Consider the following 25,806-nt stretch of genomic DNA (forward strand, 5'->3'; position numbering starts at 1 on the left):
CACAAATAGATATAAAACAACACAAAATGTGATCAGAAAAAATATATTCTATATATGTTATTGTTTTTTCTGCATGTTTATGTTCATTTGTTTTACTTAATGTGCATAATTTCTGCTTTAATAGTACTATGTTTATTTATATTTGTGTAAACGTGTGTACTACCAGAACTTTATTTCTTTTATTCAATGAAGCTTGATGACTTTCAACATAAATGTGCCTGCTGTACATATATTTTGTATATTTTTGGGGCTGTTTTTTTTTTGTAGCACAGCTTCAGTATAGTGTATTTTAGATAATATTTAAAGACTTTCAGAATAAAAATGAGGTGTGAATTTTATCTTTATTTTATTATAACCCTCATTATTTTTAATTCAATTGCTATCAATTCCAAAATAAAAGTGGCTGATTATATCGTACCCTAACCCTAAAATTGTAGTGAGTATTTTCCTTTTCAAAATAAAGGTGATTGATTCACATCATAATAAAAGTAGAGTTTGAGTTCTATTAATTTCAAAATAAAAAGCGCTGTCACATTTCATTCATGGTAGAAGCATTGCACAATTTTTATTTTAAAATATAAAGCAATGTGAGGTTGATTTATTTCCAAATAAACATAAAAATGCAATTTAAAACCTTTCCTTTTCAAAATAAATGTGAAATAAAAACCTCATACTGCAATTTATGTTTTGATATTAATAAAAATCTGCATTTATTTTGAGAAATTTACATATTTAAAAAGTAAAAAGAAATAGCAGTCATACAGTTAGTTTGCTTTTAAATAAATAACACTTACACGACACTTTTACGTTGACAAATAAAAATCGGTCCTTCAAAGTAAAATGACACTATGAGTTTTATTTTTTAAACATTTACACATGCGATTAGCTGATTTATATTAACATCTGAATATACCTGGATTTATTTCAAATTAAAAGTCCATTGTAACTAGTGTATTTCCCAAATAAAAGCGCGGAGTCTTTTATTTTGTAGGAGCGCTGTCAAACTCAGCTGTGCGCAGCCTCGTGAAGCTCCTCAGTCTGACTCGGATCAAACGCTGCTGTTGATGTTTAATCAGAGGAACGTTCAGCCGCTGATCTGCTTTAATAATTGATGAGCGTATCGATCAGCTGTGATCAGAATCAGCTCAGATTCTCTCTGTCTGGACTCAGCGCCTCACTGATCTGCGTCTGACTGGAAAAGTGAGTAAAACACGAGTTTATATGCAGAAATAAATATTAATAATCACAGAAAAACAGAAAAGAAAAAGTTGAGGAGCAGAAAAAAAGATCAGTTTAGTAAAAAATAAGTTAATAAAATGATATAAATGTGAAAATAATATTAAAATAAAGTTACAAATGTAGTAAAAAATGTTATAGATGTTAAATATCACGTATTAATGTGACAGTTTGAGCTCATTTTAAATACTTTTACACCAAACTGCATTTGATTATTGATTTAATCTGCTGATTATTTGATTAGTTAATCGATTGTTTCTTTATAAATTCAGAAAACTGTGAAAATGTTCATTACAATAGGTTTTAAAATCTTAATATTTAAGAGAACTAAAAATGTCAGATACATTTACTGCAGTAAAATACTAAAGTATAGAGTGTCTGTAGACTTTTTCTGTGTTTTAGTGGTCATTTTGTGTCACTTTGTGTCTCTTTGTGGACATTTTGTGTCATATTGTGTATTTTTGTGCATATTTTGCATCTCCTTGAGGATATTTTGTATCTCTTTGTGTCCTTTTGTGAACATTTTGGGTCATTTTGTGTCTCTTTGTGGACATTTCGTGTCTCTTTCTGGACATTTTGTATCTCTTTGTGTCCTTTTGTGAACATGTGTCATTTTGTGTTTCTTTGTGGACATTTTGTGTCCCTTTGTGTACATATTGTATCATTTTGTGTTTCTTTTTGAATATGTTGTGTAATTTTGTGTCCCATTGTTGACATTTTGTGCCATTTTGTGGACATTTTGTGGACAATTGTACCTTTTTGTGGACAATTGTACCTTTTTGTGGACATTTTGGGTCATTTTGTGTCTCTTTGTGGACATTTTGTGTCCCTTTGTGTACATTTTGTATCATTTTGTGTTTCTTTTTGAACATGTGTAATTTTGTGTCCCATTGTGGACATTTTGTGCCATTATGTGGACATTTTGTGGACATTTGTACCTTTTTGTGGACATTATGTATCTCTTTGTGTTTTTATTTCCTTTTTTTGGTAGAACGCAATCGGTCCAAAGTGAGGTTCTGGTCCTTCTTTGTCTCAACCTTCCTCCAGTCTTCAGCAGAAAGCTCCTCCTTTAAATGATTCTGTTCCCTGTGTAGTCTGACCGTGTTCTGGTGTGGGTTCTGCTCAGTCCATGCGTGTCCTGATGTCGGTGCCGAAGACCTCCGGGACCCTGAGGGACCTCCAGCTGGCTCTGCAGCTGAAGATCGAGGAGCTCCGCCAGAGAGACGCTCTGATCGATGAGCTGGAGCTGGAGCTGGACACCAAGGACGACCTGATCCGACAGCTGCAGGTGGAGCTGGACCGGCACCGCAAGCAGACGGCCAGCACAGGTGGGTCAGAACCTCAGCTGGAGGTACAGCTGGGGCAGAACCACAGCCTCACCTGTCAGAACATTTAATGGATCTCTGGAATAGCTTAATATCTCTTACACACGTGGACAAAATTGTTGGTACCCCTCAGTTAAAGAAGGAAAAACCCACAATTCTCACTGAAATCACTTGAAACTCACAAAAGTAACAATAAATAAAATTTTATTGAAAATTAAATAATCAAAAACAGCCATTACTTTTGAATTGTTGATTAACATAATTATTTAAAAAAACAAACTAATGAAACAGGCCTGGACAAAAATGATGGTACCTCTATAAAAGATTGAAAACTATTTGACCAGAGTGACATGATTAACTCAGGTGTGTCATTTAATTGACATCACAGGTGTTTCCAAACTCATAATCAGTCAGTCTGCCTATTTAAAGGGAGACAAGTAGTCACCCTGCTGTTTGGTGAAAAGGTGTGTACCACACTGAACATGGACAACAGAAAGCGAAGGAGAGAATTGTCCCAGGACATCCGAAAAAAAATGATAGACAAACATCTTAAAGGTAAAGGCTATAAGACCATCTCTAAACAGCTTGAAGTTCCCGTGACAACAGTGGCTCATATTATTCAGAAGTTCAAGACCCACGGGACAGTAGCCAACCTCCCTGGACGTGGCCGCAAGAGGAAAATTGATGAGAAATTGAAGAGACGGATCGTTGGAATTGTATCCAAAGAGCCCAGAGCAACCTCCAAAGAAATTAAAGGTGAACTCCAAGGCCAAGGTACATCAGTGTCAGATCGCACCATTCGTCGTTGTTTGAGCCAAAGTGGACTTCATGGGAGACGACCAAGGAGGACACCACTGCTGAAAAAAACTCATAAAAAAGCCAGACTGGAATTTGCAAAAATGCATGTTGACAAGCCACAAAGCTTCTGGGAGAATGTCCTTTGGACAGATGAGACCAAACTGGAGCTTTTTGGTAAGGCACATCAACTCTATGTTCATAGACTCAAAAACCAAGCATACGAAGAAAAGAACACTGTCCCTACGGTGAAACATGGAGGAGGCTCAGTAATGTTTTGGGGCTGCTTTGCTGCATCTGACACAGGGTGTCTTGAAAGTGTGCAAGGTACGATGAAATCTGAAGACTATCGAGGCATTCTGGAGAGAAATGTGCTGCCTCGTGTCAGAAAGCTTGGTCTCAGTCGCAGGTCATGGGTCTTCCAACAGGACAACGATCCAAAACACACAGCCAAAAACACCCAAGAATGGCTGAGAGAAAAGCGTTGGACTATTCTAAAGTGGCCTTCTATGAGCCCAGATCTGAATCCCATTGAACATATGTGGAAGGAGCTGAAACATGCCATTTGGAGAAGACACCCATCAAACCTGAGACAACTGGAGCTGTTTGCTCATGAGGAGTGGGCCAAAATACCTGTTGACAGCTGCAGAACGCTCATTGACAAATACAGAAATCGTTTAATTGCAGTGATTGCCTCAAAAGGTTGTGCAACAAAATATTAAGTTATGGGTACCATCATTTTTGTCCAGCCCTATTTCATTAGTTTGTTTTTTTAAATAATTATGTTAATCAACAATTCAAAAGTAATGGCTGATTTTGATTATTTAATTTTCAATAAATTTTTATTTATTGTTACTTTTGTGAGTTTCAAGTGATTTCAGTGAGAATTGTGGGTTTTTCCTTCTTTAACTGAGGGGTACCAACAATTTTGTCCACGTGTGTATTAGAGGATTTGTGTCATTTTGTGTCCATTTTTTTTGGATAATTTTGTGCATCTTTGTTTAATGATCTCAGTGTTACACTCAACGTTCTTTTCATCTCAGTTTTTATATCTCAGTTTCATATCTCTGCTGTTTTTTATCTCAATGTTTTTATCTCAGTTTTTATATTTCAGTGTTTGCATCTCTGTTTCTCAATGTTTCTATTTTGGTGTTTTTATGTCACTGGTTTTATCTGAGTATTGTATCTCAGTTTTTATATCTCAGTATTTATATTTGTTTTACATTTCAGTGGTTATATCTCAGTGTTTTATCTCAGTTTTTATATCTCAGTGTTTTATATCACAGTGTTTTATATCTCAGTGTTTTATCTCAGTGTTTTATATCTCAGTGTTTTATCTCAGGATTTTATATCTCAGTGTTTTATCTCAGGGTTTTATATCTCAGTGTTTATCTCCAGGTTCATGAGGCTGCAGGTTAAACCTCCATCAGTGTTTTTATTTTCTGACCTTCATTAAGTGACTGAACCTCCACAAACATCACAATCTTCAGTAATAAACCTGCTGCTGTTTTCATGTTTATTGTTCTGGTTTGAATCTCTCAGGATCTTCAGTTCAGACGCCGGCGGCTCCAGATGAACCTCAGAGAACCAAACGTCAGGCGATCTCAGCAGAACCTTCAGCTCTGGATCCGTCCCAGCTGAGCGACGTCACACTGACCAGCTACTGCAAGAGCAAAGAGTAAGAAAACATCTGGATTATAGTGTACTTTCACAATAAAAGTCTGACCAGCTACTGTAAGAGCAAAGAGTAAGAAAACATCTGGATTATAGTGTCGTTTCACAATAAAGGTCTGACCAGCTACTGCAAGAGCAAAGAGTAAGAAAGCATCTGGATTATAGTGTACTTTCACAATAAAAGTCTGACCAGCTACTGCAAGAGCAAAGAGTAAGAAAGCATCTGGATTATAGTGTCCTTTCACAATAAAAGCCTGACCAGCTACTGCAAGAGCAAAGAGTAAGAAAGCATCTGGATTATAGTGTACTTTCACAATAAAAGTCTGACCAGCTACTGCAAGAGCATAGAGTAAGAAAACATCTGGATTATAGTGTACTTTCACAATAAAAGTCTGACCAGCTACTGCAAGAGCAAAGAGTAAGAAAGCATCTGGATTATAGTGTACTTTCACAATAAAAGTCTGACCAGCTACTGCAAGAGCAAAGAGTAAGAAAGCATCTGGATTATAGTGTACTTTCACAATAAAAGTCTGACCAGCTACTGCAAGAGCAAAGAGTAAGAAAGCATCTGGATTATAGTGTCCTTTCACAATAAAAGCCTGACCAGCTGCTGCAAGAGCAAAGAGTAAGAACACATCTGGATTATAGTGTCCTTTCACAATAAAGGTCTGACCAGCTACTGCAAGAGCAAAGAGTAAGAAAACACCCAGAAATACAACAAAAAGCACAACCCAAGCTCATTTTCATAGTGTCCTTTCACAATAAAAGTCAGAGTTTACTGTGTTAATTTATAGTTTTGAATGTACATCACAAACAAAAATGTAAAAAACAAAGGAACGTGAAAAAATACTGATTTGTGTTATAATGTATGAATAAATTAAATGTAGAAACTATACTTTACAAATATAAGATGTGAAAATGTCAAAAATATTTAAAACTTCTCTGTTTAAAATAAAATATTTGCATCCTTGCAGAAGAAATGTGTCAAAACATTTAATAATAAAGTAATTTATTTTAGTTTATACGTCTTTTCAGACACAAAAATGTGGTTTAAAAACATTTTTGACCCACTAAATGTCATAAAAATCCTATTTTTTTGTTTGTTTAGGTCCAGTGATCTGATCCAACGAGCTCTGATGGACAACGACTTCATGAAACACCTGGAACACGGACAGGTAAACCTGGAGCTCACCTGTAAAAACTTTTATTTATTATTTCTATGACCGCTAACCTCTTCTGTCCTCAGATTCTCACCATCATGGACTGCATGCGTCCCACCAGTCTGACCAAAGGCTGCTGTGTGATCCAGGAGGGCGACGACGGATCCACTGTCTACGTTCTGGAGGGTCAGAGCCACGCTTTTATTCTGAAAATGTCCCATTATGGAGGTCATTCGCTTCCTGGTTTAGTCCAAAAACAACTAAAAAATTTAATTTAGTCAGATAAAATAGAAAAGGAGCAAAACTAAAAGATAAAATCCAACATTTTATTTTGAATTTCATTTATTATAGTTTCTTTTCTTTTCTCTTGTTTTGTTTTTGATTTACTATATTATTATTATTATACATCATATTTATCATAATTTATTTCTATTTCTATTTATTTTTTCATTGTTACTATTTTAATCAATATTCATTTTATATGAATTACTATTATTTTATATTTAATTTATGATAATTTCTTTCTTTTCTTTTCATTATTTTATTTCTTTTCTAATTTAAATTTATTATTATTATTGTTATACAGTTTATTTATTATAATTTATGGTTATTTAATTTTTTGATTTATTTGTTATTTTACATATTATTTATTACAATTTATTTCTGAATTCTTATTATTTTATTTTAATTTACATTTAGTTTTTATTTGCAATCATTTTTTGTTTTTACAGATTTTGAACTTTTGAAAATTTCCCCATTTTTCAGTGTTTTTTTTCTGCTGGATTTTAGGATTTTTTTTACAGAATTGTTTTTACAGTGAATGACAGAGACTTCAGTTCCAGCAAACATTTACTTTTATAAATAAATAATAGATGCCTATGTCCACAAACCAAAAGCTGCAGACCTTTGATTTGATCAATATTTTATGGATATAAACACAGAAATAATTTATGTTCTTATATTTATTATCTCAGGTTGTTCTGTGATTTTTGCCTGATAATTTAGGAAGCGTTAAAAAGATAAATCATCTGCAGCAGAAACAAATGATTTCGATCAATGAGCCGATCGATTGGTAATCAGAGTGTTTGATCACAGAGGGGATGGTGGAAGTGACCAAAGAGGGGAAGAAGCTCTGCAGCATCGGACCGGGGAAAGTGTTCGGAGAGCTGGCGATCCTCTACAACTGCACCCGGACGGCCACCGTGACAGGTAAATAACAACAACAACAACAACAACAACAGGTAGTAAACAGGTAAAAAACAATAACAGGTAGTAAACAGGTAAAAAAACAACAACAACAACAACAGGTAGTAAACAGGTAAAAAACAACAACAACAACAACAACAGGTAGTAAACAGGTAAAAAACAACAACAGGTAGTAAACAGGTAAAAAAAAACAACAACAACAACAACAGGTAGTAAACAGGTAAAAAACAACAACAACAACAACAGGTAGTAAACAGGTAAAAACAACAACAGGTAGTAAACAGGTAAAAAAACAACAACAACAACAACAGGTAGTAAACAGGTAAAAAACAACAACAACAACAACAGGTAGTAAACCAAGTTACAAAAACAAACAACAGGTAGTAAACAGGCAAAAAACAACAACAACAACAACAACAACAGGTAGTAAACAGGTAAAAAACAACAACAACAACAGGTAGTAAACAGGTAAAAAACAACAACAACAACAGCAGGTAGTAAACCAAGTTACAAAAACAAACAACAGGTAGTAAACAGGCAAAAAAACAACAGGTAGTAAACAGGTAAAAACCAACAACAACAGGTAGTAAACAGGTAAAAAACAACAACAACAACAGGTAGTAAACAGGTAAAAACAACAACAACAACAACAGGTCGTAAACAGGTTAAAAAACAACAACAACAACAACAGCTAGTAAACAGGTTAAAACAACAACAACAGCAGGTAGTAAACCAAGTTACAGAAACAAACAACAGGTAGTACACAGGTAAAAAAAAAAACAACAGGTAATAAACAGGTAAATAAAACACCTTTAGAGCAGAAAAAACAGAAAATAAACCAAAATATCAGCGATCTATTCGTAAACCAGCATCAGAGAACTGAAAACCTTCGTCTTCTTGATGCTCAGAGTCTCTTTTACCTGAATTTGAAAAAGTTTCTCTTCATCCAAACAAACACAAAAAACATCTTTTTCATTTTATTGTGTTCAGAAATATCAGCTGATGTGGATTTTTTTTTTTGCTTTTATGTTGAAGCAATATTTGAGTTTATGAACCGTCACAGATTTAATTCAATTTAATGCCTTTAACACCGTAAACTATTATCATTTCTAATCATTAATCACTAATGAATGTCTATCTGCATGAATATATTGGCTAATTACTTAATTATTATTACTTTTAAATAAAACTACAGTTTAAACAGTATTAGGTTTTTAGCTTGTTTTAAAGGAAAATATTTTTCAGATTTTCCTGTTTTTTTATTTTACAACATTTTACAGTAAAATTCTGCATTTTAAATGTATATGAAATAGCTAAAATCTTCTTCATTTTTATTGATTTCTATTTTTTAAATTTATATTTACTTTATTTTATATTTATTTGTATTATTTTATATGTAGCTTATTTCTTTCTTTATTTTAAATTTATTCATGTTTATTATTTTATTTATTTATTAATTTATATTTTATTATTATTTTATATTATATATACTTTAAATAATTTTTTTTTGCTGATAATTATACAGTCACACATTTTTAACAGGAAACACTGGAGCAAATAAATCTGTAAAACACCAGTGAAAATATTATTTTTAATCCTTAATATTTTTCTTTCAAGTAACAATAAATATCTGTAAAATAAATTTATATTTTGCTGATTTAAATACAGATTAAAAATGCATAACCTTAATGTCAAACATAAAAAATTTTTGTAAAAATACAGACCTTTCATTATTTCTGTGATTAAAATTATTTTGAATTGAACAAAAACTGTAAAATAGCAGCAAATAGTTCATAAATGTTTAGATTAGATGGATTCATTTTGGATATTAAAATAACCACTATAAAGTTATACTTTGGGGTGAAAATACGTGCAGATAAACAAACACCACAGGAAAATAGAGTCTAGAGGAGAAAACCTCTCAGATCTGTTGAAGCTGTTGCTCCTTTTTAAACTTGTCGTCTAACAGCATTCTTCTGGCATCACTCGTATAAAATGTGTTTTTCTTAACTCTTCTCTTCTACAACGCTCCTGTCCTTGGCTGAAGGAGGTTTTTTTCTTTTTAAATCCCATTTCTCTCTAAATGAGACCCTCTCACCTTTTCTACTCCGTCAGTCGGAGTCTTTGTGATGTTCAATGTCGTCCAAAGAGTGAAATGAAGAGAGAAAGAAAGAGAAAACATTTGTAAAGTAACCAGCCTCGTCTGAGTGATTGGAAAGTTTGGTTCAAGAGAAAGAAAAGTGAGTAAAAGAGAAAAAAATAACTACCAAGGTAACGGGTTTGACTAAACGGAAGTTAAAGCCGACAGTTTCTCTGCTGCTTCAGTCTGAATTTAGTTTTAACATGAATGTTTTATGATGTATGAACAGAATAAAAACAATCTGATGAAAACACTGCAGTCAAGTCTCCATCTAGCTGTGAAGTGAGTTTGAAGCAAACTTTTGTAATGCTGCAGAAAAATGATTAAAAGTCGTCTTATTTATGCTTCCAACATCAGCAACTGAAGGAAGTTTGCAAGAAGAAAAGTAAAATATTTCAGCTAAATGACGTCAGAAACTGGAAACAATCACAGAAGAAGTTATCTCTGCTGCGAGCTTCTGATACTAAGAGCGAAGTTACTTTGTCCATGGAAGAATATCGACGTTTTTAGCTCCTGATTGACTGGCGATGCTAAATGCTAGTTGCTAATATAGGGATGCTAATGACTAGCAAAGTCTGTTTGGTTATCAAGGTAGGTACAGAAATTACAGTCAAGTCCCACCGAAATGATCCAAGAAAAACCCTAAAACATCTACAAATGAAGGAATTTGGCAGAAACTATTCCAGCAAACACCTACAGGAAGTCATTTCGGATCTGCTAGCATACCAGGGGTTCAGCTACTTTTCCCACAGAGTAATATTACATCTACTGATATTTTTGCTAAATAAAAGACTGAAACACTCTTTTTCTTCTGTGGTGGTGTCCCATCTGTTTAAAAGAGGACCCAGTGTTTGCTAGCTTAAATTGAATAAACCTCCATGAGATGTGGGTGTTTTCCTGCTGTATCGGGTCGCTGGTTGAGGCTGGAGGTACGTAGGAGTGTTGGACTGAATAAAAGCTCTCCAGGCTGAAGATGGAGGAGAAGTGGGTCCATCCATGTGGTGATGAAGTGGAGTGCTGTGGGGGGAGGTGAGCGGGGCTGAAAACATCCTGAATGTGGGAAGACGTGATGCTTGACGTTGCCGTAGCAACACGGACCAGTGAGCCGTCGCTGGTCGTACTGGTTGGTCGTCTGTGAGCTGTGGTTCCCACGAAGCGTCCGATTTTAACACATCGGATGTTTCCTCTGTGTTCATCAGCTGTAACTGCTATCTCTGTGAGGACCGGAGTCTCTAACATGCAGTCTGGACACGGCATCTGATCCGTTATCTCCACCGAGCAACAGTTGGACCCCAAATCAAAACATTAATTAGACGGCCGAGCTGGTGTCAACAAACGTAGAGTTTCCCCTCTAAATGTGATCTGAGTTTACACCTCAGTAGAGGATGTTACCAGATACAGATTACATGTTAATAATGTTTTCATCTCCAGTCATTTTATCAATGATCACAGTTCTACCTTCATACTGGGAATATTTACAGGGTTCCATAGAGGAGGGTCCAGATTGATCACATTTTAATGGACTTTTTCAGAACTTCATCAGTCCAGCAGATAAAGCCATGGCATTTAGGAGGAGAAACACATCTGAGATTCTTTTTTTAAATTTCACCAGTATTATGGTAGTTTTGATCCTTTTCATGGTAAATTTGACAATTTTTACGTTGATTTTCTATGTTGTTGTTTTTTACTGGCATATTTAAACATTTCAGGGTAATTTTGGCTCATTTTGGGGTAATTTTGCAAATTCTTTGTGCCAAGTTTGAGTTTTTGTCACAATTCGCCTGTTTTGTGGTAATTGTGGTTCTTTTTGTGGTGTTTTTGGCTGTTTCTCCTGGTTTATTTGAATCTTTTAAGGTAGTTTTTTTATTTTGAGGTGATTTTGTGGGTTTTTTGAGATAATTTTGGCCACTTTTGTGGTGATTTTCCAGTTTTTTAAGTTATTTTAGTTCCCAGGACTCAGATGTGTTTCTCCTCCTAAATGTCCTGGTTATATCTGCTGGACTGATGGAGTTCTGAGGCTCAGAGATGATGGAAAAAGTCCATTAAAAAGTGATAAATCTGGACCCACCTCTATGGAACTCTAGGACCTGGAATGCTCTAAGCACGACTAAACTTAAAGGCTGGAAGCAGGAAAGGAGAACGTCCCCTGTAGAAAGTTCTAGAGTACTCCAGAACTTCCTCCAGTTGTCGGTAGGTCTACTCTAGAACTTTCTCCAGCTGTCGGTAGGTCCGCTCTAGAACTTTCTCCAGCTGTTGGTAGGTCCGCTCTAGAACTTTCTCCAGTTGTCGGTAGGTCCGCTCTAGAACTTTCTCCAGCTGTCGGTAGGTCCGCTCTAGAACTTTCTCCAGTTGTCGGTAGGTCCGCTCTAGAACTTTCTCCAGTTGTCGGTAGGTCTACTCTAGAACTTTCTCCAGCTGTCGGTAGGTCCGCTCTAGAACTTTCTCCAGTTGTCGGTAGGTCTACTCTAGAACTTTCTCCAGCTGTCGGTAGGTCCGCTCTAGAACTTTCTCCAGCTGTTGGTAGGTCCGCTCTAGAACTTTCTCCAGTTGTCGGTAGGTCCGCTCTAGAACTTTCTCCAGCTGTCGGTAGGTCCGCTCTAGAACTTCCTCCAGTTGTCGGTAGGTCTACTCTAGAACTTTCTCCAGCTGTCGGTAGGTCCGCTCTAGAACTTTCTCCAGCTGTTGGTAGGTCCGCTCTAGAACTTTCTCCAGTTGTCGGTAGGTCCGCTCTAGAACTTTCTCCAGCTGTCGGTAGGTCTACTCTAGAACTTTCTCCAGCTGTCGGTAGGTCCGCTCTTGAACTTTCTCCAGTTGTCGGTAGGTCTACTCTAGAACTTTCTCCAGGAGACGTTCTCCTCTATGGACTTCAAGGACCTGGAACTCTGCAAATATTCCCAGTATGAAGGTAGAACTCTGATCATTGATAAAGTTACTGGACATGAAGAACCAGATGTTCTGAGGAGGTTTTGGGGGAACTTTTAGCAGATTTATTTCTCTTTCAACCTTCAGCTGAACAAATTACCTCAATGATGAAATATGTTAGCGTTTAGTAAATGTCGTTGATGTTGAAGTTTAGATCTTCATTATCCAGTTTTCAACCTTGAGATCCTGGCTGACGCTCACTGGGATGTTTGATGCTCTTGTTCCTTAAGGCAGTGTTTATCTTCATCTGCTGTTGGTTTATTTTTAACCTGATGTGTCGCTGTGACTGACAGCAGCATCCTCATGTCACCTCCAGTCTTTTCTCTTCACATCTCCTGAGTTCTCCCTCAGTTTTCTGCCTTCAGCATCACATTCTTCCTGTTTATTCTCTTATTCTTAAACTTGTTTTCCTCTAAATCTGCATTAGCTTCCTGATTCTTTAGGGTTAAACTGAGCCTTTTGGTTTTTAGCTGTAATCAACAGAACATACATCTCTGTGGTAATCAGACCTACAGTGTTGTTGCTCTCTTTGGTTTCCTCGTCTTGTTTCGTATCTTTGCAAAGCTGTGATTGAAGCATCCTTTTCATTTAATCACTGAAGAGTAAACACACGGTCATCTGGTATTCATGTGAAAGTGCTGTCGGCCTCCACAAGGATAATCTTTAAATGAAAATGAAAATATGTCCACGTCCTTGTTCCCCTCTGACGGTCGTCCACAGAACCAGGACCTCCACCTGAAGGTCTTCCCTTTGTTTAGGTCCATCAATGTGAACGGTTCTCCAAGATTAATAAATTTAATTTGGCTTTTTTCCACAAGAACTTAAAAAAATAATTCAGAGCAAAAAAAAAAAAATGTCAGTTCATTAACATATTCTCAGTTGGATGATGCTGCCTCCACCATGCTTCACAGTGGGGATGGTGTGTTTGGGATGATCTTCAGTGTTTGGTGTCCATCAAACATATCATCTAGTCTGATGGTCATAAAGCTCCATCCTGGTCTCCTCAGACCAAAGAACCTTCTTCCAGGTGTCTTCAGAGTCTCCACGTCTTCCGGTGAACTCTCGTCCACATTTAATTGGAGCTTTTTCCATCACAGTCTTTCTCTTTGTCTCCATGAAGCTTTGACTGGTGAAGAACAGACAACAGTTGTTGGATGAACAGTCTGAAGCTGGAACTCCTTCAGAGGAGTCATAGGAGTCTTGGTGGCCTCCCTCTCTAGTCTCTCAGGTCTTGAGGACGTCCTGCTCTAGTCAGATCCATTCATGTTCCATCTTCCTTCCATTTCTTAATGATGGATTTAACTGGACTTCAGGAGATCTTCAGGAACTCAGAAATGTTCTTGTATCGTCCTGACTGATGTTTTTAGACAACTTTTTCTCAGAGTTTCTTGGAGTTTTCTTTAGTCTTCATGGTGTAGTTCTATCCAGGAGTTCTGATCCAGCAGAGACTGGACCTCCCAGATCCAGGAGTCTTTATCCTACAATCACTGACCTCAGATCATCATCTACTTCTTGCTGACTTCTAGAACCAAATGGCTGCACCTGAGTTCAATTAGAGTCCCTTTAAAGTCATTTGAAGGCATTTTGATTGAAGCATCTCTGAGAACCTGCAGTTCTTCTGTGGGTTCAGGTTGTGTTCATACAGAGTCCTAATTTAAATAAAAAGCTACATTTCCAGTCAAACCTTTGAAGTATTGAGTCCTACCTCTGGCTGAACAGTATTTCAAATGCAGGGAAAAAGAAAATCTAAAGTGCTTCAGCTGGAAACGAGGTTGGAAAAGGTTCAGTTCAAAGAGGAGGAGGGTTGTGTTTAGTGTGAGACATGGAGGACTCTTCATACATGATAGATGTAAACCAGCATGAATAGAAATTAAACATCAATCAGTCTGTATATTCAGACCTCAGAGAGACTCTGAATGATGTTCAGCTTCTCCTCTGGTGTAAATCACTCTCCAAACCAGCTCTATGGTTGTCACACACTGAAAAAACGCATAGAAGCACATTTAAAGTAACATCTGACATCGTTTTACCTGCGTAGTCCAGCTGGAACCGAAAGAACCGTCTCTGAACTGTGAGACCTTTACTTCAATCAGAGAAAACATCAAATCTAAGCTTTAAATTGACATTTCATCAAAGAGTCTTCATCTCTGATCACTGCTAGTGAAGCTGATCACATCTTTAGGGGTTTATGAGGTATTCTCTGTATTTAAATGTTTTTTTCTAAAAGTCTTTTGATTGAATTTGAACTAATTAATAATTCCTTCTGAAGAAAAGCAGATTTTTATATCTTTCTGTAGCTCTGACGGACATCAAGCTGTGGGCGATCGACCGACAGGATTTCCAGACCATCATGATGAGAACTGGTCTGATTAAATACTCCCAGTACACCGACTTCCTACGCAGGTAACTCATCACACATATCTATCTACCTATCCGTCTATCTGTATCTAAACAGATTATCATTCAAAAGTTTGGGGTCACTCAGACAATTCCAGGTTTTCCATAAAACTCCCACTTTTATCCATGTGCTAACATAACTGCACAAAGGTTTTCTAACCATCAATGAGCCTTTCAACACCATTAGCTAACACAATGTAGCATTAGAACACAGGAGTGATGGTTGCTGGAAATGTTCCTCTGTACCATTTTACTTTCAAATATATAACAAAAATGTCATTTTGCAGTCAAATGTAAGACTTTTTGGACACTATTTGTCATTATTTTTACTTTCAACATGTAAGTTCATACTTTTTTCTGTGATTTTACCAGAGATCAGATATAATTTCACAAAGCTATCTATATATGCATATGTATGTATGTATGTATGTATGTTTCTTGAAATAAATGGTAAAACATCTGTACATTTTATTTTTTTGCTGATTTCAATACATTAAAAACTAGTAAAACAAATAATATAATTTTACTGTCAAACTTATTAAAAGAACAAATTGTTGTTGTTTTCTTCTTCAGTAAATTACTGTTTTATTGGATATTTTTTGTAATTGATCAAAATATGAAAAATCTGTAAAATAGCTGTTTAAAAATTGTTTTCCATTTCTTTTGATATTTAAAAAAAAATCAAATGAAATCAAATATATGTCAAGTAAAAATCATTTTTGCTGATTAAAATATAGGAAGAAAATAGTGTAATCTTATAACCAACCAGATTTGTCAAAATGCAGTTAATATGTAAATTAATACCTTTTTTCTGTGACTGAACAGTTATGTGTCATTTAAACAATGAAGTGAAATAACATTAAATTGTTTGTTTTTTTAATTCAGTGACAAAACAGCTCTGACCTCATGACAATAACTCACGTTTTTCTGTAAACTCTCCTCAGTGTTCCATCCTTCCAGTCTCTGGCTGAAGACGTTCTCAGTAAACTGGCCGACGCTCTGGAGGAGGTGATTCTACTTCCTGTTACAAAACAGTTCCTGTTTCTGAAAACCTGAGGTGTCATTTTAACACGTGATTCACACGTTTGTGTATCAGACTCGTTACAGTGACGGCGATTACATCATCCGTCAGGGCGCCACAGGAGACACTTTCTTCATCATCAGCGAAGGACAGGTGAGGAGAAGGCAGGTATAGACAGGAAGTGACCACAGAGGAGGCAGAAAACTAACAGGAAGTGACCACAGAGGAGGCAGGTATGGACAGGAAGTGACCACAGAGGAGGCGGAAAACTAACAGGAAGTGACCACAGAGGAGGCGGAAAACTAACAGGAAGTGACCACAGAGGAGGCAGGTATGGACAGGAAGTGACCACAGAGGAGGCAAGTATAGACAGGAAGTGACCACAGAGGAGGCAGAAAACTAACAGGAAGTGACCACAGAGGAGGCAGGTATGGACAGGAAGTGACCACAGAGGAGGCAGGTATAGACAGGAAGTGACCACAGTGGAGGCAGGTATAGACAGGAAGTGACCACAGAGGAGGCAGGTATAGACAGGAAGTGACCACAGAGGATCCAGGTGTAAACAGGAAGTGACCACAGAGGAGGCAGGTATGGACAGGAAGTGACCACAGTGGAGGCAGGTATAGACAGGAAGTGACCACAGAGGAGGCAGGTATGGACAGGAAGTGACCACAGTGGAGGCAGGTATAGACAGGAAGTGACCACAGAGGAGGCAGGTATAGACAGGAAGTGACCACAGAGGATCCAGGTGTAAACAGGAAGTGACCACAGAGGAGGCAGAAAAGTAACAGGAAGTGACCACAGAGGAGGCAAGTATAGACAGGAAGTGACCACAGAGGAGGCAGAAAACTAACAGGAAGTGACCACAGAGGATCCAGGTGTAGACAGGAAGCTAAAAGGAAACTGTACTTAGATGCAGTACCTGAGTGTATTCGATGTCCACAGGTGAAAGTCTCTCAGCAGATCTCTGCAAACGATGAAGAGGCGGCTGTGAAGACTCTTTCCAAAGGAGACTGGTTTGGAGAACAGGCTCTGAAAGGGTGAAACACAAACATACATGAACACACACGTCATGCTTCATTATTACTGTATATCTGCAATCATATCTGAAATCATGTATTTAAAACAAAAAAGCACATTTTCCATCTCCACTGTGAAACAGTAGACTTCAGTCACTTCATGTGTCACCATGGCAACAAGTGTGTTCCAGCCGCGCTCACTTTTAGATTTAATACAGGAACTTTTACAGTGTCATCTGTGATAACTGCAGCATCAGTATTTTGTTGTGTTTTCAGTGTTTTGCTGCATTTTAAGTGCTTTGTTGATTTTTTTTTTTTTTTTTAGCAGTTTCAGGATTTCGGTGTGTTTTTCATGTTCTGACGACCGAGTAGTTTTAGTACCTAAACTTAACCAAGTGGCATTTTTAGTATTTTGTGGTGTTTAGATTAAGAAGCTAAAGAGGCAAATATTTCCTTCAGGAACTAGTGGAGACCAACATTGGTGCAAATACTGCACTTACATGAATCCTGAAAACACAAAAAAGACTCCAAAGAAAGATAACGTCACTCGAACTGTTGGATGTGGGGAAAGAAACTCATTTTGTACCAGAAAAAGCATTTACGGCCTCTTCAGGTTGCCATGAAGTGGACAAACAAACGTTTTTACGAAATTAGTGTACCAAATTTTAGCCACAGTGGTTGAAGAGCCTGTTAGAGTGAATCTGTTACGTCAGAATAAAAACAGTCTGAATTCTAAAGCAAAGCAATGATTCTTTGGAAATATATCTTCAGAAATCTGTCAAAAACACCTTTAAAGTGGCATATTTCTTGAAATATCTGACACTATGGACTCCTTCAGAGCACGTTGCAGCCGTTCTAACTTCTTCTCCTTCTTGTCGGTTTGCAGAGAAGACGTTCGGACCGCCAGCGTCACGGCCGTGGGCAACGTCACATGTCTGGTCATCGACAGGGAGTCAGTGTGGATCTTTGTTCTCCATTAAAACTAGTTGAATTCGGCGGTGAAGCTTCCGGTTCTCCGTTAAAGGAGCCTCTGTCTGTGTTTCAGGTCCTTCAAACAGCTGATTGGAGGTTTGGACGATGGCAGCGACAAGCAGTACGACAGCGACGAGGCCAAGGCCAAGTGAGTCCAAAGAAACCTGCAGAACGGCATTTAAAGGTTTACGTAAGAGCAGCTGGATGAAAAGAGCTCAGATAAACTCTGAAATTAAAATGTTCTGGCTGTTTGTGACACCTCTTTATAAAGTCAGCCGGGATTTTATTAGGAACAGCATGATAATAACGTGCTAATAGCTTCATGCTAACCAATTAGTCCCACTATTTACTGGAGGTCTGTTATTGAGTCTAAAAATAATGGTTAGATTCATGTGTAGGGATTTTCCCCAAAACAAAAAAATGACAGAAAAGGTTTGAGAACCAAACAGAAACAACCACACAAGGACTATACGGAAGTCTGAAATATGGAATGTTTTTATTGTGTTGGTTTGTTTGATGTCTGTGCAGCCAGACAAGAACTAAATATGAACATGAATTAATAATGATTTAACTTGTTTTCTGTGTTGTTTTGTGCAGACGGCAGGCTGAAGCTGATTTCTTCTCCAGTGTTTCCCTCAGTGACTTCACCATCATCTCCACTCTGGGGATGGGAGGCTTCAGCCGAGTGGAGCTGGTCAGTTCACATTTAAACCCATGAAGACGCCGTTTTCTGTGTTTTCTACATGTTTCTGTGTTTTCAGGTCCAGTTAAAGAGCGATCCCAACCGATCGTTCGCCCTCAAGGTGCTGAAGAAGCGTCACATCGTGGACACCAGCCAGCAGGGTCACATCCTGTCGGAGCGTCGCATCATGATGGAGGCTCACAGTCCCTTCATCATCAGGTCCGTTAATTAATCCAATTAACGTCATCCACAGGAGGTCACTAAAAGCTTTGCTCACTTTGTGGAACATTACATCACAGAGACAAAGATCCACATTCTTAATTCATCTCATTTTAATTAATGTGGAGTCATTTCATATAAAACCAGATTAATGTGATAAAAAATCCTCCCAGACTTCCTTAGAACATCTGGTTCTTCATCTCCAGTAACTTTATTAATGATCAGAGCTCTATCTTCATACTGGGAATATTTCCAGAGTTCCATAGAGGTGGGTCCAGATTTATCACTTTTTAATGAACTTTTTCCATCATTTCTGAGCCTCAGAACTTCATCAGTCCAGCAGATAGAACCATGACGTTTAGGAGGAGAAAAACATCTGAGTTCTGGTAAAAACTGGAACTAAAACAGCTGAAAGAAGAAGGAAAATCGCCACAAAAACAGAAACTCACTCCAAGAACAGCCAAAACTACCTTGAAGGGTTCAAATATGTCACAAAAAACATGCAAAATCACCACAAAAAGTACCAAAATTACCACTAAACAGGTGAAATTACGATAAAAACTCAAATTCAGAACAAAAATATCAGCCAAATACAATTAAAGTTCCTCTGAAACCTGCACAGAACTTCCTGGTTCTTCATCTCCAGTAACTATCAGTCATCAGAGTTCTACCTTCATAGCAATTTTTGACTGTTTTTCTATGATCAGCTTTGAGCATCAGTATCATTGCTTGGATCAGAGTTTTGGACTTACTAACCAACATAACATTTTTTAGTATAGCCAAAAATACCATCATAAACCTGTAAAAATCCAAACTATGGACTATGGTTGCTTATGTCCACATGTCGCAGCATGAAACATCCTGATGATTAAAAAAAACAATACTGACTCTGTTTTAGCTCCAGTTTTGGTCTGCACCAGCTCCTGAAAAATGTAATGTGGTTTCTAAACATTAAAGCAGATAAACAAATTACAGCAGAGCCAAAAAATACACTTATCAACCTGTACATGTACTGAAAATGTGATATTTAAGTCTTACCGTTTAACAGATTCTGTTGGTTTCCCTGCAGGTTGTATCGGACTTTCAGGGACTCCAAGTATCTCTACATGCTGCTGGAGGTTTGTCTTGGAGGAGAACTGTGGTCGCTGCTGAGGGACAGGTGAGTGATTCACCTGTAAAAAAAAATAAAACAATCGTAAAGAACACTCAAAGAAACTCTGAGGAAAGGTTGTTGAAAAGCATCAGTCAGGACGATACAAGAACATTTCCAAGTTCCTGAAGATCTCATGGAGTCCAGTTAAATCCATCATTAAGAAACGAAAGGAAGATGGAACATGAATAAATCTGACTAGAGCAGGACGTCCTCAAGACCTGAGAGACCGAGAAGAAAGAGACTAGAGAGGGAGGCCACCAAGACTCTATGACTCCTCTGAAGGAGTTCCAGCTTCAGACTGTTCATCCAACAACTGCTGTCTGTTCTTCACCAGTCAAAGCTTTATGGAGACAAAGAGAAAGACTCTGATGGAAAAAGCTCAGATTAAATGTGGACTAGAGTTCACCAGAAGACATGTGGAGACTCTGAAGACACCTGGAAGAAGGTTCTTTGGTCTGAGGAGACCAGGATGGAGCTTTATGTCCATCAGACTAGATGATGTGTTTGATGGACACCATCACAAACACACCATCCCCACTGTGAAGCACGGTGGAGGCAGCATCATCATGTTTTTTCAGGAGCAGGTCCTTATATACTAGATACTTATTCAATCACTTATTTTACATTTTTATTTTTAATTAATTGACATTACTTTGTAGAAGTCCATTTTCACTTTGACATGAAAGAGGATTTAAGGTTTTTTGGGGGAATTCTTGTCAGAAAAAGTCAAATTAAATCGACCATTTCCAGGGTGTTCAATACTGTTATCGGCTCTTATTGTTTCTGTTTCAGAGGTTTGTTCGATGACGGAATCACTCGGTTCTACACCGGCTGTGTGATCGAAGCTCTGGCCTTCCTGCACTCCAGAGGCATCATCTACAGAGACCTCAAACCGGAGAATATCATCCTGGACCACCGAGGATATGCCAAGCTGGTGAGGTCCTCCACTTTTATCAGATGAATGAGGGTCCAGACCTCCATGAAGCTCAGAGGTTTGTTTCTTCCTGGCAGGTGGACTTTGGTTTTGCCAAGAAGGTGGGTTTGGGGAAGAAGACGTGGACGTTCTGTGGGACTCCAGAGTACGTTGCTCCTGAGATCATCCTCAACAAAGGACACGACAGCTCGGCCGACTGCTGGTCTTTAGGAATCCTGGTGTTTGAGCTGCTCAGTGGAAGGTACAACTCCAAAACCTTCTCCGTTTACCACGTAATAAACGCAGGAGTTCTGGTTGGAGCTCATTAACCTCCACAGGAGTGTTTGTCATGGTCCCGTTGCTAGATAAACTCCCACCAACATGAACTTCCTGTCATCTGAGTGACGCCTCCTCTGGTCTCTACAGTGTCAGATCATAGACTGTATATAAAGATGGACGTAGCATCTGGCTCCAAAATTGAAGCCAACCCGGAAGTGTCAAAAACTTGCAATATCCTGCCGTCCGCTAGGGTTGGCTCCAAAAAGCTTTTTCTCCATAGACCCCAATTCATTTTTGGAAAAAATAAAATTTGATAGACTGATGTTCTACAGATCAGGATTTTTTTTCCCGTTAGTTTTCATGGTCAAAATGAGAGATCAGGTGGCCGATCTTAAAATAAATCAATACTGAATTTTAAATAAATCGTTAAAGTTGGCGGAGCCAGGGGGCGTGGCTATACTTGATAGACAGCAACAGAAGCCTCTGCGGTAAAATGTGGGCGGGATAAGAGAGTCCTCAGCCAATCCTGCCCCGAGTTGCTCTCCGGTCCAGTCTGTTTGATGACGCTTTTTACGTCACTGGCTCCAAAAAATCCAAAACGGCGACCAGGAAGTAGCAAAATCCGGGCTTCATTTTCTCGGCGTTGAAACCAACGGGTGATGTCACTGTTAGTTTACGCCTGTGTCAGACAGTTAGAGGCTCCACCTGGTGGAAGAACCAGGAACTACAGCTGATCTACAATTACTGACTTCATGGAGAGAAAAAGCCTGTTGAGCCGCAGTCCACTTTTTTCTGGTTCTTTATCAAGGAGATCGAAAATTACCACAATGAGACACACAAAAAAACACAAAATGCCCAAAAATAAGTGAAATACAAAATCCCAAAAATAGGTTTGAGTAATTTTAAAGAGGTAAAAAAGAACTGCAAAGATATGATTTGGTCAAAATAACATACTAAATGTCAAAAATGAGAAACAAAAGAACTTTTAAAAGATGCTAAAGAACCACAGGGAGATGCAGCATTACCAAAATAAGACACAAACTGACCAAAACTAAATATAATGACCCAAAATGAGACACTAAATGATGAAAACAGGATAGAGTAACTTTAAAGAGGTGCAAAAGTACCAAGAGAAGATGGAAAATTGTCCAGATAGGACAACAAATGGTCAAACCAAAATGTCAAACAACCAAAGTGAGATCCAAATTGTCTAGTTAGATAGAAAATGACCAAAACTAAACCCAATGTCAAAGTGAGACATAAAACTACCACAAAGAGACTCAAAACAACATAAAGACACAAAACCAAGATACTAAAAGCCGAAAAATGGACTGAGAAACTTCAAAAAGACCAAATCTCCAAAATTAAATATGAAAGAACCCAAAAGGAGACCCTAGAATAGCCTGTGGGATTTATTTTAAAAGCAAGACGACACCACCGTGGCAGTTACATGGTGCCTTTTGTGTCCTGAAAGACTCTTTAAATCCCACGTTGTGTCTTTTATTTTATAGATGTGTGAGGTTTAGATTCACACCTAGTGGGACTGAAGGCCTTTCGGATCCCATTGTGCGTCGTTTTGTTTTCTTTTTAAAAGTTAATCAATCCTAAAATAGGATTGATTAACTTTAAAGAGGTGCAGAAGAACCACATGAAGATGGAAAAATGTCCAAATAGGACAATAAATGGATAAAACAATATGAAAAACCACCAAAGTAAGATGGAAAATTACCCAAAATTACCAAGAGACGCAAAGACAAAAACAAGTACAAATGACCCAAAATAATAAAACACACATTGATCTATGAATTAATAAAGAGCACCAAACAAAAGGATGCAAATGTTAGCTAAAGTCTCTGAAAGTGTTTCATTAAACTAATGGATGCTATGGGAGAATAACTGGAGAAATATGAGTTTTAGAGCAACTGCTCAGTAAAATGTGGGAAAATTACAAAGTTCAGTTGAGATAATTGACATCGATTGCATTTATTTGAAAATGTAACATGAAGAAAAAAAAATCTCAATAATCAACGGCAATTTACCAAAAACAGTCGTATGAGGTGGAGAAGCTGTAGAAATCATAGTTTATTATAAAGTTGTAATTTCATAGATGTTATAGTCTAAGAAAAGAAATCAACATGTGGAGTAAACACTATTATTTTATGATAAAAAAATGGAAATGCCTCAAGAATAAAATAGTTTCACAACAAAATCTCAATATTTTGAGATAAAAACATGTAGTAAAGTTGCAAAGTTGACCGTGTGTGGGTTAAAAATATTCAAACTTCAGTGTTTAATGACTTATTAACAGAGTTCAGATGTCTGCTTTCCTTACTTCATAGAAAACTTCTGAAAATTCAACGTTCCACCATAAAAAAGCACTAAAAACTGAAAACTTAACCGTTCATAACCTGTAGCTCTGAGCTTGTTGTGACCATCTGGTTCCTAATAATTTGGTTCTAATCGTCTCTAATGTCTGAACTGTGGATCTGCATCACTTCTGTTTGTTTTCTGTGTAAATAAATTCGTCTTTCCTGCGTCTCCAGTCCTCCTTTTTCTGGCTCTGATCCCATGATGACCTACAACATCATCCTGAGAGGCATCGACATGATCGAGTTTCCCAAGAAGATCACCAAAAGCGCCGCCAACCTCATCAAGCGCCTGTGCAGGTTCTGGTCCCGTCGGCTCAGATCGGGTCGGACCCGGAGCCGGTTCCGGTTCTAACTCGCTGTGTTTGTGTCGGTCAGGGACAACCCTTCAGAGAGACTCGGCAACCAGAAGAACGGAGTGAAGGACATCCAGAAGCACAAGTGAGACGCTGAATAATGACGCATCTGTGGAGGATGTGAGGCTGTCGTCATGGCAACGTGTCCATCTTTGTCCTTCAGGTGGTTCGAGGGTTTCAACTGGGACGGACTACGACAGGGAACCATAGATCCTCCGTTCACCCCCACGGTGGGTTTCAGTCGATTTACCAGCAGTTTAGCAGATGATTTTTAGAACCAAAGTAGAACCATTTAGCCGAAAAAACAACCAGAACAGAACTTTAAAATGACGTAAAACTGCCAAAACAGGGTGAAAAACAGACTAAACTAAATGTAAAATGATTCAAATTAGATATGAAATGAACCAAAACAGGACGCAATGCCTTGAAAATCATGTAAGAGGAGACAATGTGATCAAAGTAAGACACAAAATGAGTCAAAATGGTCATAATGAGGCTAAAATGACTTATAAAAGGCCCACAAGGACAAACAATTGTCAGAATAAGCCTCAAAATGTACCTCAATCAGGCACAAAATGATTTTAAAGTGAAGCCAGGGGACCACAAGAAGAAGCAAATAAAATGACAGAAAATCCACAAAAGACAAGACAGTCCAAACTAAAACGGAAAACTACCAAAGTTAGATCCCAAACATCCTGAAATGACCAAAGGAAGACACAAAAGGACCAATAACTTTAAAGACATGAAAAAGGGAGATGTTAAATGACCAAAGTAAGACCTATAATGACTGAAATAAGACCCAAAATGACCAAAAAAGACACAAAATGATCAAAATAAGATCCACAATGACCAAAACAAGATCCACAATTACCAAAATATGACACAAAAAGACCAAAATAAGAAACGAAATGACAAAAACGAGGCAAAAATGATCAAAATAACACCAGAATTGACTAAGAGTAAAGACAAAATGATTCAAGTTTGATTAAAAATTAGCAAAAAAAAACCTCTTTGAAGAGGAAAAGCAGCAGAAGTGAGACTGAAACCTGCTGTGTTGGTCTTAATGTTAAACTCCTGGATCAGTAATAAGCAGCGATGGCGCCACCTCCTGTCTGATCTGAGTCCTGCAGTTAAAGACTCTAACCCGGTTTTCTCTCCAGGTGGACGGACCGCTGGACAACAGCAACTTTGACTATTTCCCTGAAGACACAGAAGAACCTCCAGATGAAGAGTCTGGATGGGATCTGGAGTTCTAGAGGACCAGGACCAGGACCAGGACCAGGACCAGGACCAGGACCAACACCTGGACCTGGACCAGGACCGGGACAGAGACAAACTGTTTTAAACCAGGAGAATAAGCAGCTGAAGGAGTTTCTGATGTAGACTGAAAACAGAATAAAGAAAAATTGGAGAAAAATCAGAAAAATATTCAGATGTAAAAAATAAAGTCGACTTTTTAAAGTAAAATCAGGACGACGAAACCCTAAATCTGTGATTCTACTTTAAAAAAAGACAAAATAAAGGATAAAAATCAGGTAGAAAAATGAAGAAAAAGTTGTAATTTTTATAGTTTTTGTTGCTTTTACAATTGTAGTGTTGAGAAAAACAAAAATCATAAAGAAGTCCAATTATTTCAGTGTTAAAATGGAAAATGTGTCAAGAAATAGTCCTACGTTTTCATATAATAGTGAATTCTTTTATAAAAAATTGCAATAATAAATTAGAAATAACACAAGAAAAAAATATGTGGAGAAATTTAATTTTAATCTCTATCTCAACAATAAATTTGTAATTTAAAAAATTAAATGTTGAGATAATTTCCACACGTGGAGAAATATTATACAATATATTATTTAAAGAAAACATTCAAGTATATCAACGTTAAAATGCAAAATATGTCAAGAAGTTTAAAAAAAAATCAGAATAATAAATTAGAAATAACATCAAATAAAAAATAACGTGGAGAAAATC

The 25,806-nt window shown here is 37.5% G+C and overlaps 1 protein-coding gene and 3 long non-coding RNA genes across 15 annotated transcripts; 2 read left to right on the forward strand and 2 right to left on the reverse strand.

Annotated features, from left to right (window-relative positions):
- The first annotated feature begins 941 nt into the window (after nucleotides 1–941).
- LOC110961004 (cGMP-dependent protein kinase 1-like) lies at nucleotides 942–25,765 on the forward strand. Of its 11 annotated transcripts, none has more exons than XM_051938989.1 (21): nucleotides 942–1,200; nucleotides 2,228–2,564; nucleotides 4,899–5,034; nucleotides 6,139–6,205; nucleotides 6,277–6,376; nucleotides 7,286–7,399; nucleotides 14,756–14,861; nucleotides 15,800–15,863; nucleotides 15,952–16,029; nucleotides 16,822–16,916; nucleotides 17,782–17,847; nucleotides 17,941–18,015; nucleotides 18,465–18,561; nucleotides 18,629–18,768; nucleotides 19,838–19,927; nucleotides 20,714–20,855; nucleotides 20,933–21,096; nucleotides 23,657–23,779; nucleotides 23,858–23,920; nucleotides 23,999–24,065; nucleotides 24,996–25,762. In XM_051938989.1, exons 2-21 carry the CDS (start codon nucleotides 2,366–2,368, stop codon nucleotides 25,089–25,091), a joined length of 2,082 nt encoding a protein of 693 aa, XP_051794949.1. In that variant the 5' UTR covers nucleotides 942–1,200; nucleotides 2,228–2,365; the 3' UTR covers nucleotides 25,092–25,762. The 11 variants fall into 11 exon arrangements, with proteins under 11 accessions (XP_051794949.1, XP_051794947.1, XP_051794948.1 ...); XM_051938987.1 differs by having other exon boundaries at nucleotides 943–1,200; nucleotides 2,331–2,564; XM_051938988.1 differs by having other exon boundaries at nucleotides 943–1,200; nucleotides 2,363–2,564.
- LOC127530981 (uncharacterized) lies at nucleotides 4,854–6,397 on the reverse strand. Its single transcript, XR_007937772.1, has 2 exons — nucleotides 6,285–6,397; nucleotides 4,854–5,019 (listed from the first exon to the last, which is right to left on the reverse strand). It is a non-coding gene; the product is annotated as an uncharacterized LOC127530981 (long non-coding RNA).
- Nucleotides 11,869–14,727, forward strand: LOC127530979 (uncharacterized). 2 transcript variants are annotated; one of them, XR_007937769.1, is made up of 3 exons: nucleotides 11,869–12,126; nucleotides 12,160–12,225; nucleotides 12,259–14,727. It is a non-coding gene; the product is annotated as an uncharacterized LOC127530979 (long non-coding RNA). The 2 variants fall into 2 exon arrangements; XR_007937770.1 differs by having other exon boundaries at nucleotides 11,870–12,126; nucleotides 12,160–12,192.
- LOC127530977 (uncharacterized) lies at nucleotides 15,563–23,880 on the reverse strand. The gene is made up of 4 exons (XR_007937767.1): nucleotides 23,760–23,880; nucleotides 19,807–19,940; nucleotides 16,799–16,908; nucleotides 15,563–15,876 (listed from the first exon to the last, which is right to left on the reverse strand). It is a non-coding gene; the product is annotated as an uncharacterized LOC127530977 (long non-coding RNA).
- Nucleotides 25,766–25,806: the final 41 nt, after the last annotated feature.

The sequence above is a fragment of the Acanthochromis polyacanthus genome, chromosome 18 (genome assembly GCF_021347895.1).
Source record: "Acanthochromis polyacanthus isolate Apoly-LR-REF ecotype Palm Island chromosome 18, KAUST_Apoly_ChrSc, whole genome shotgun sequence".
Taxonomy (NCBI): Eukaryota; Metazoa; Chordata; class Actinopteri; family Pomacentridae; genus Acanthochromis; species Acanthochromis polyacanthus.

What these genes read in the sequence shown, in the direction of transcription:
- LOC110961004 (XM_051938989.1), top strand. Translation starts at nt 2,366, where the DNA reads ATGCGTGTCCTGATGTCGGTGCCGAAGACCTCCGGGACCCTGAGGGAC. An exon ending in TACACCGACTTCCTACGCAG is followed by an intron (nt 14,862 to 15,799) that starts GTAACTCATCAC and finishes AACTCTCCTCAG; the next exon opens with TGTTCCATCCTTCCAGTCTC. An exon ending in TTTGAGCTGCTCAGTGGAAG is followed by an intron (nt 21,097 to 23,656) that starts GTACAACTCCAA and finishes CTGCGTCTCCAG; the next exon opens with TCCTCCTTTTTCTGGCTCTG.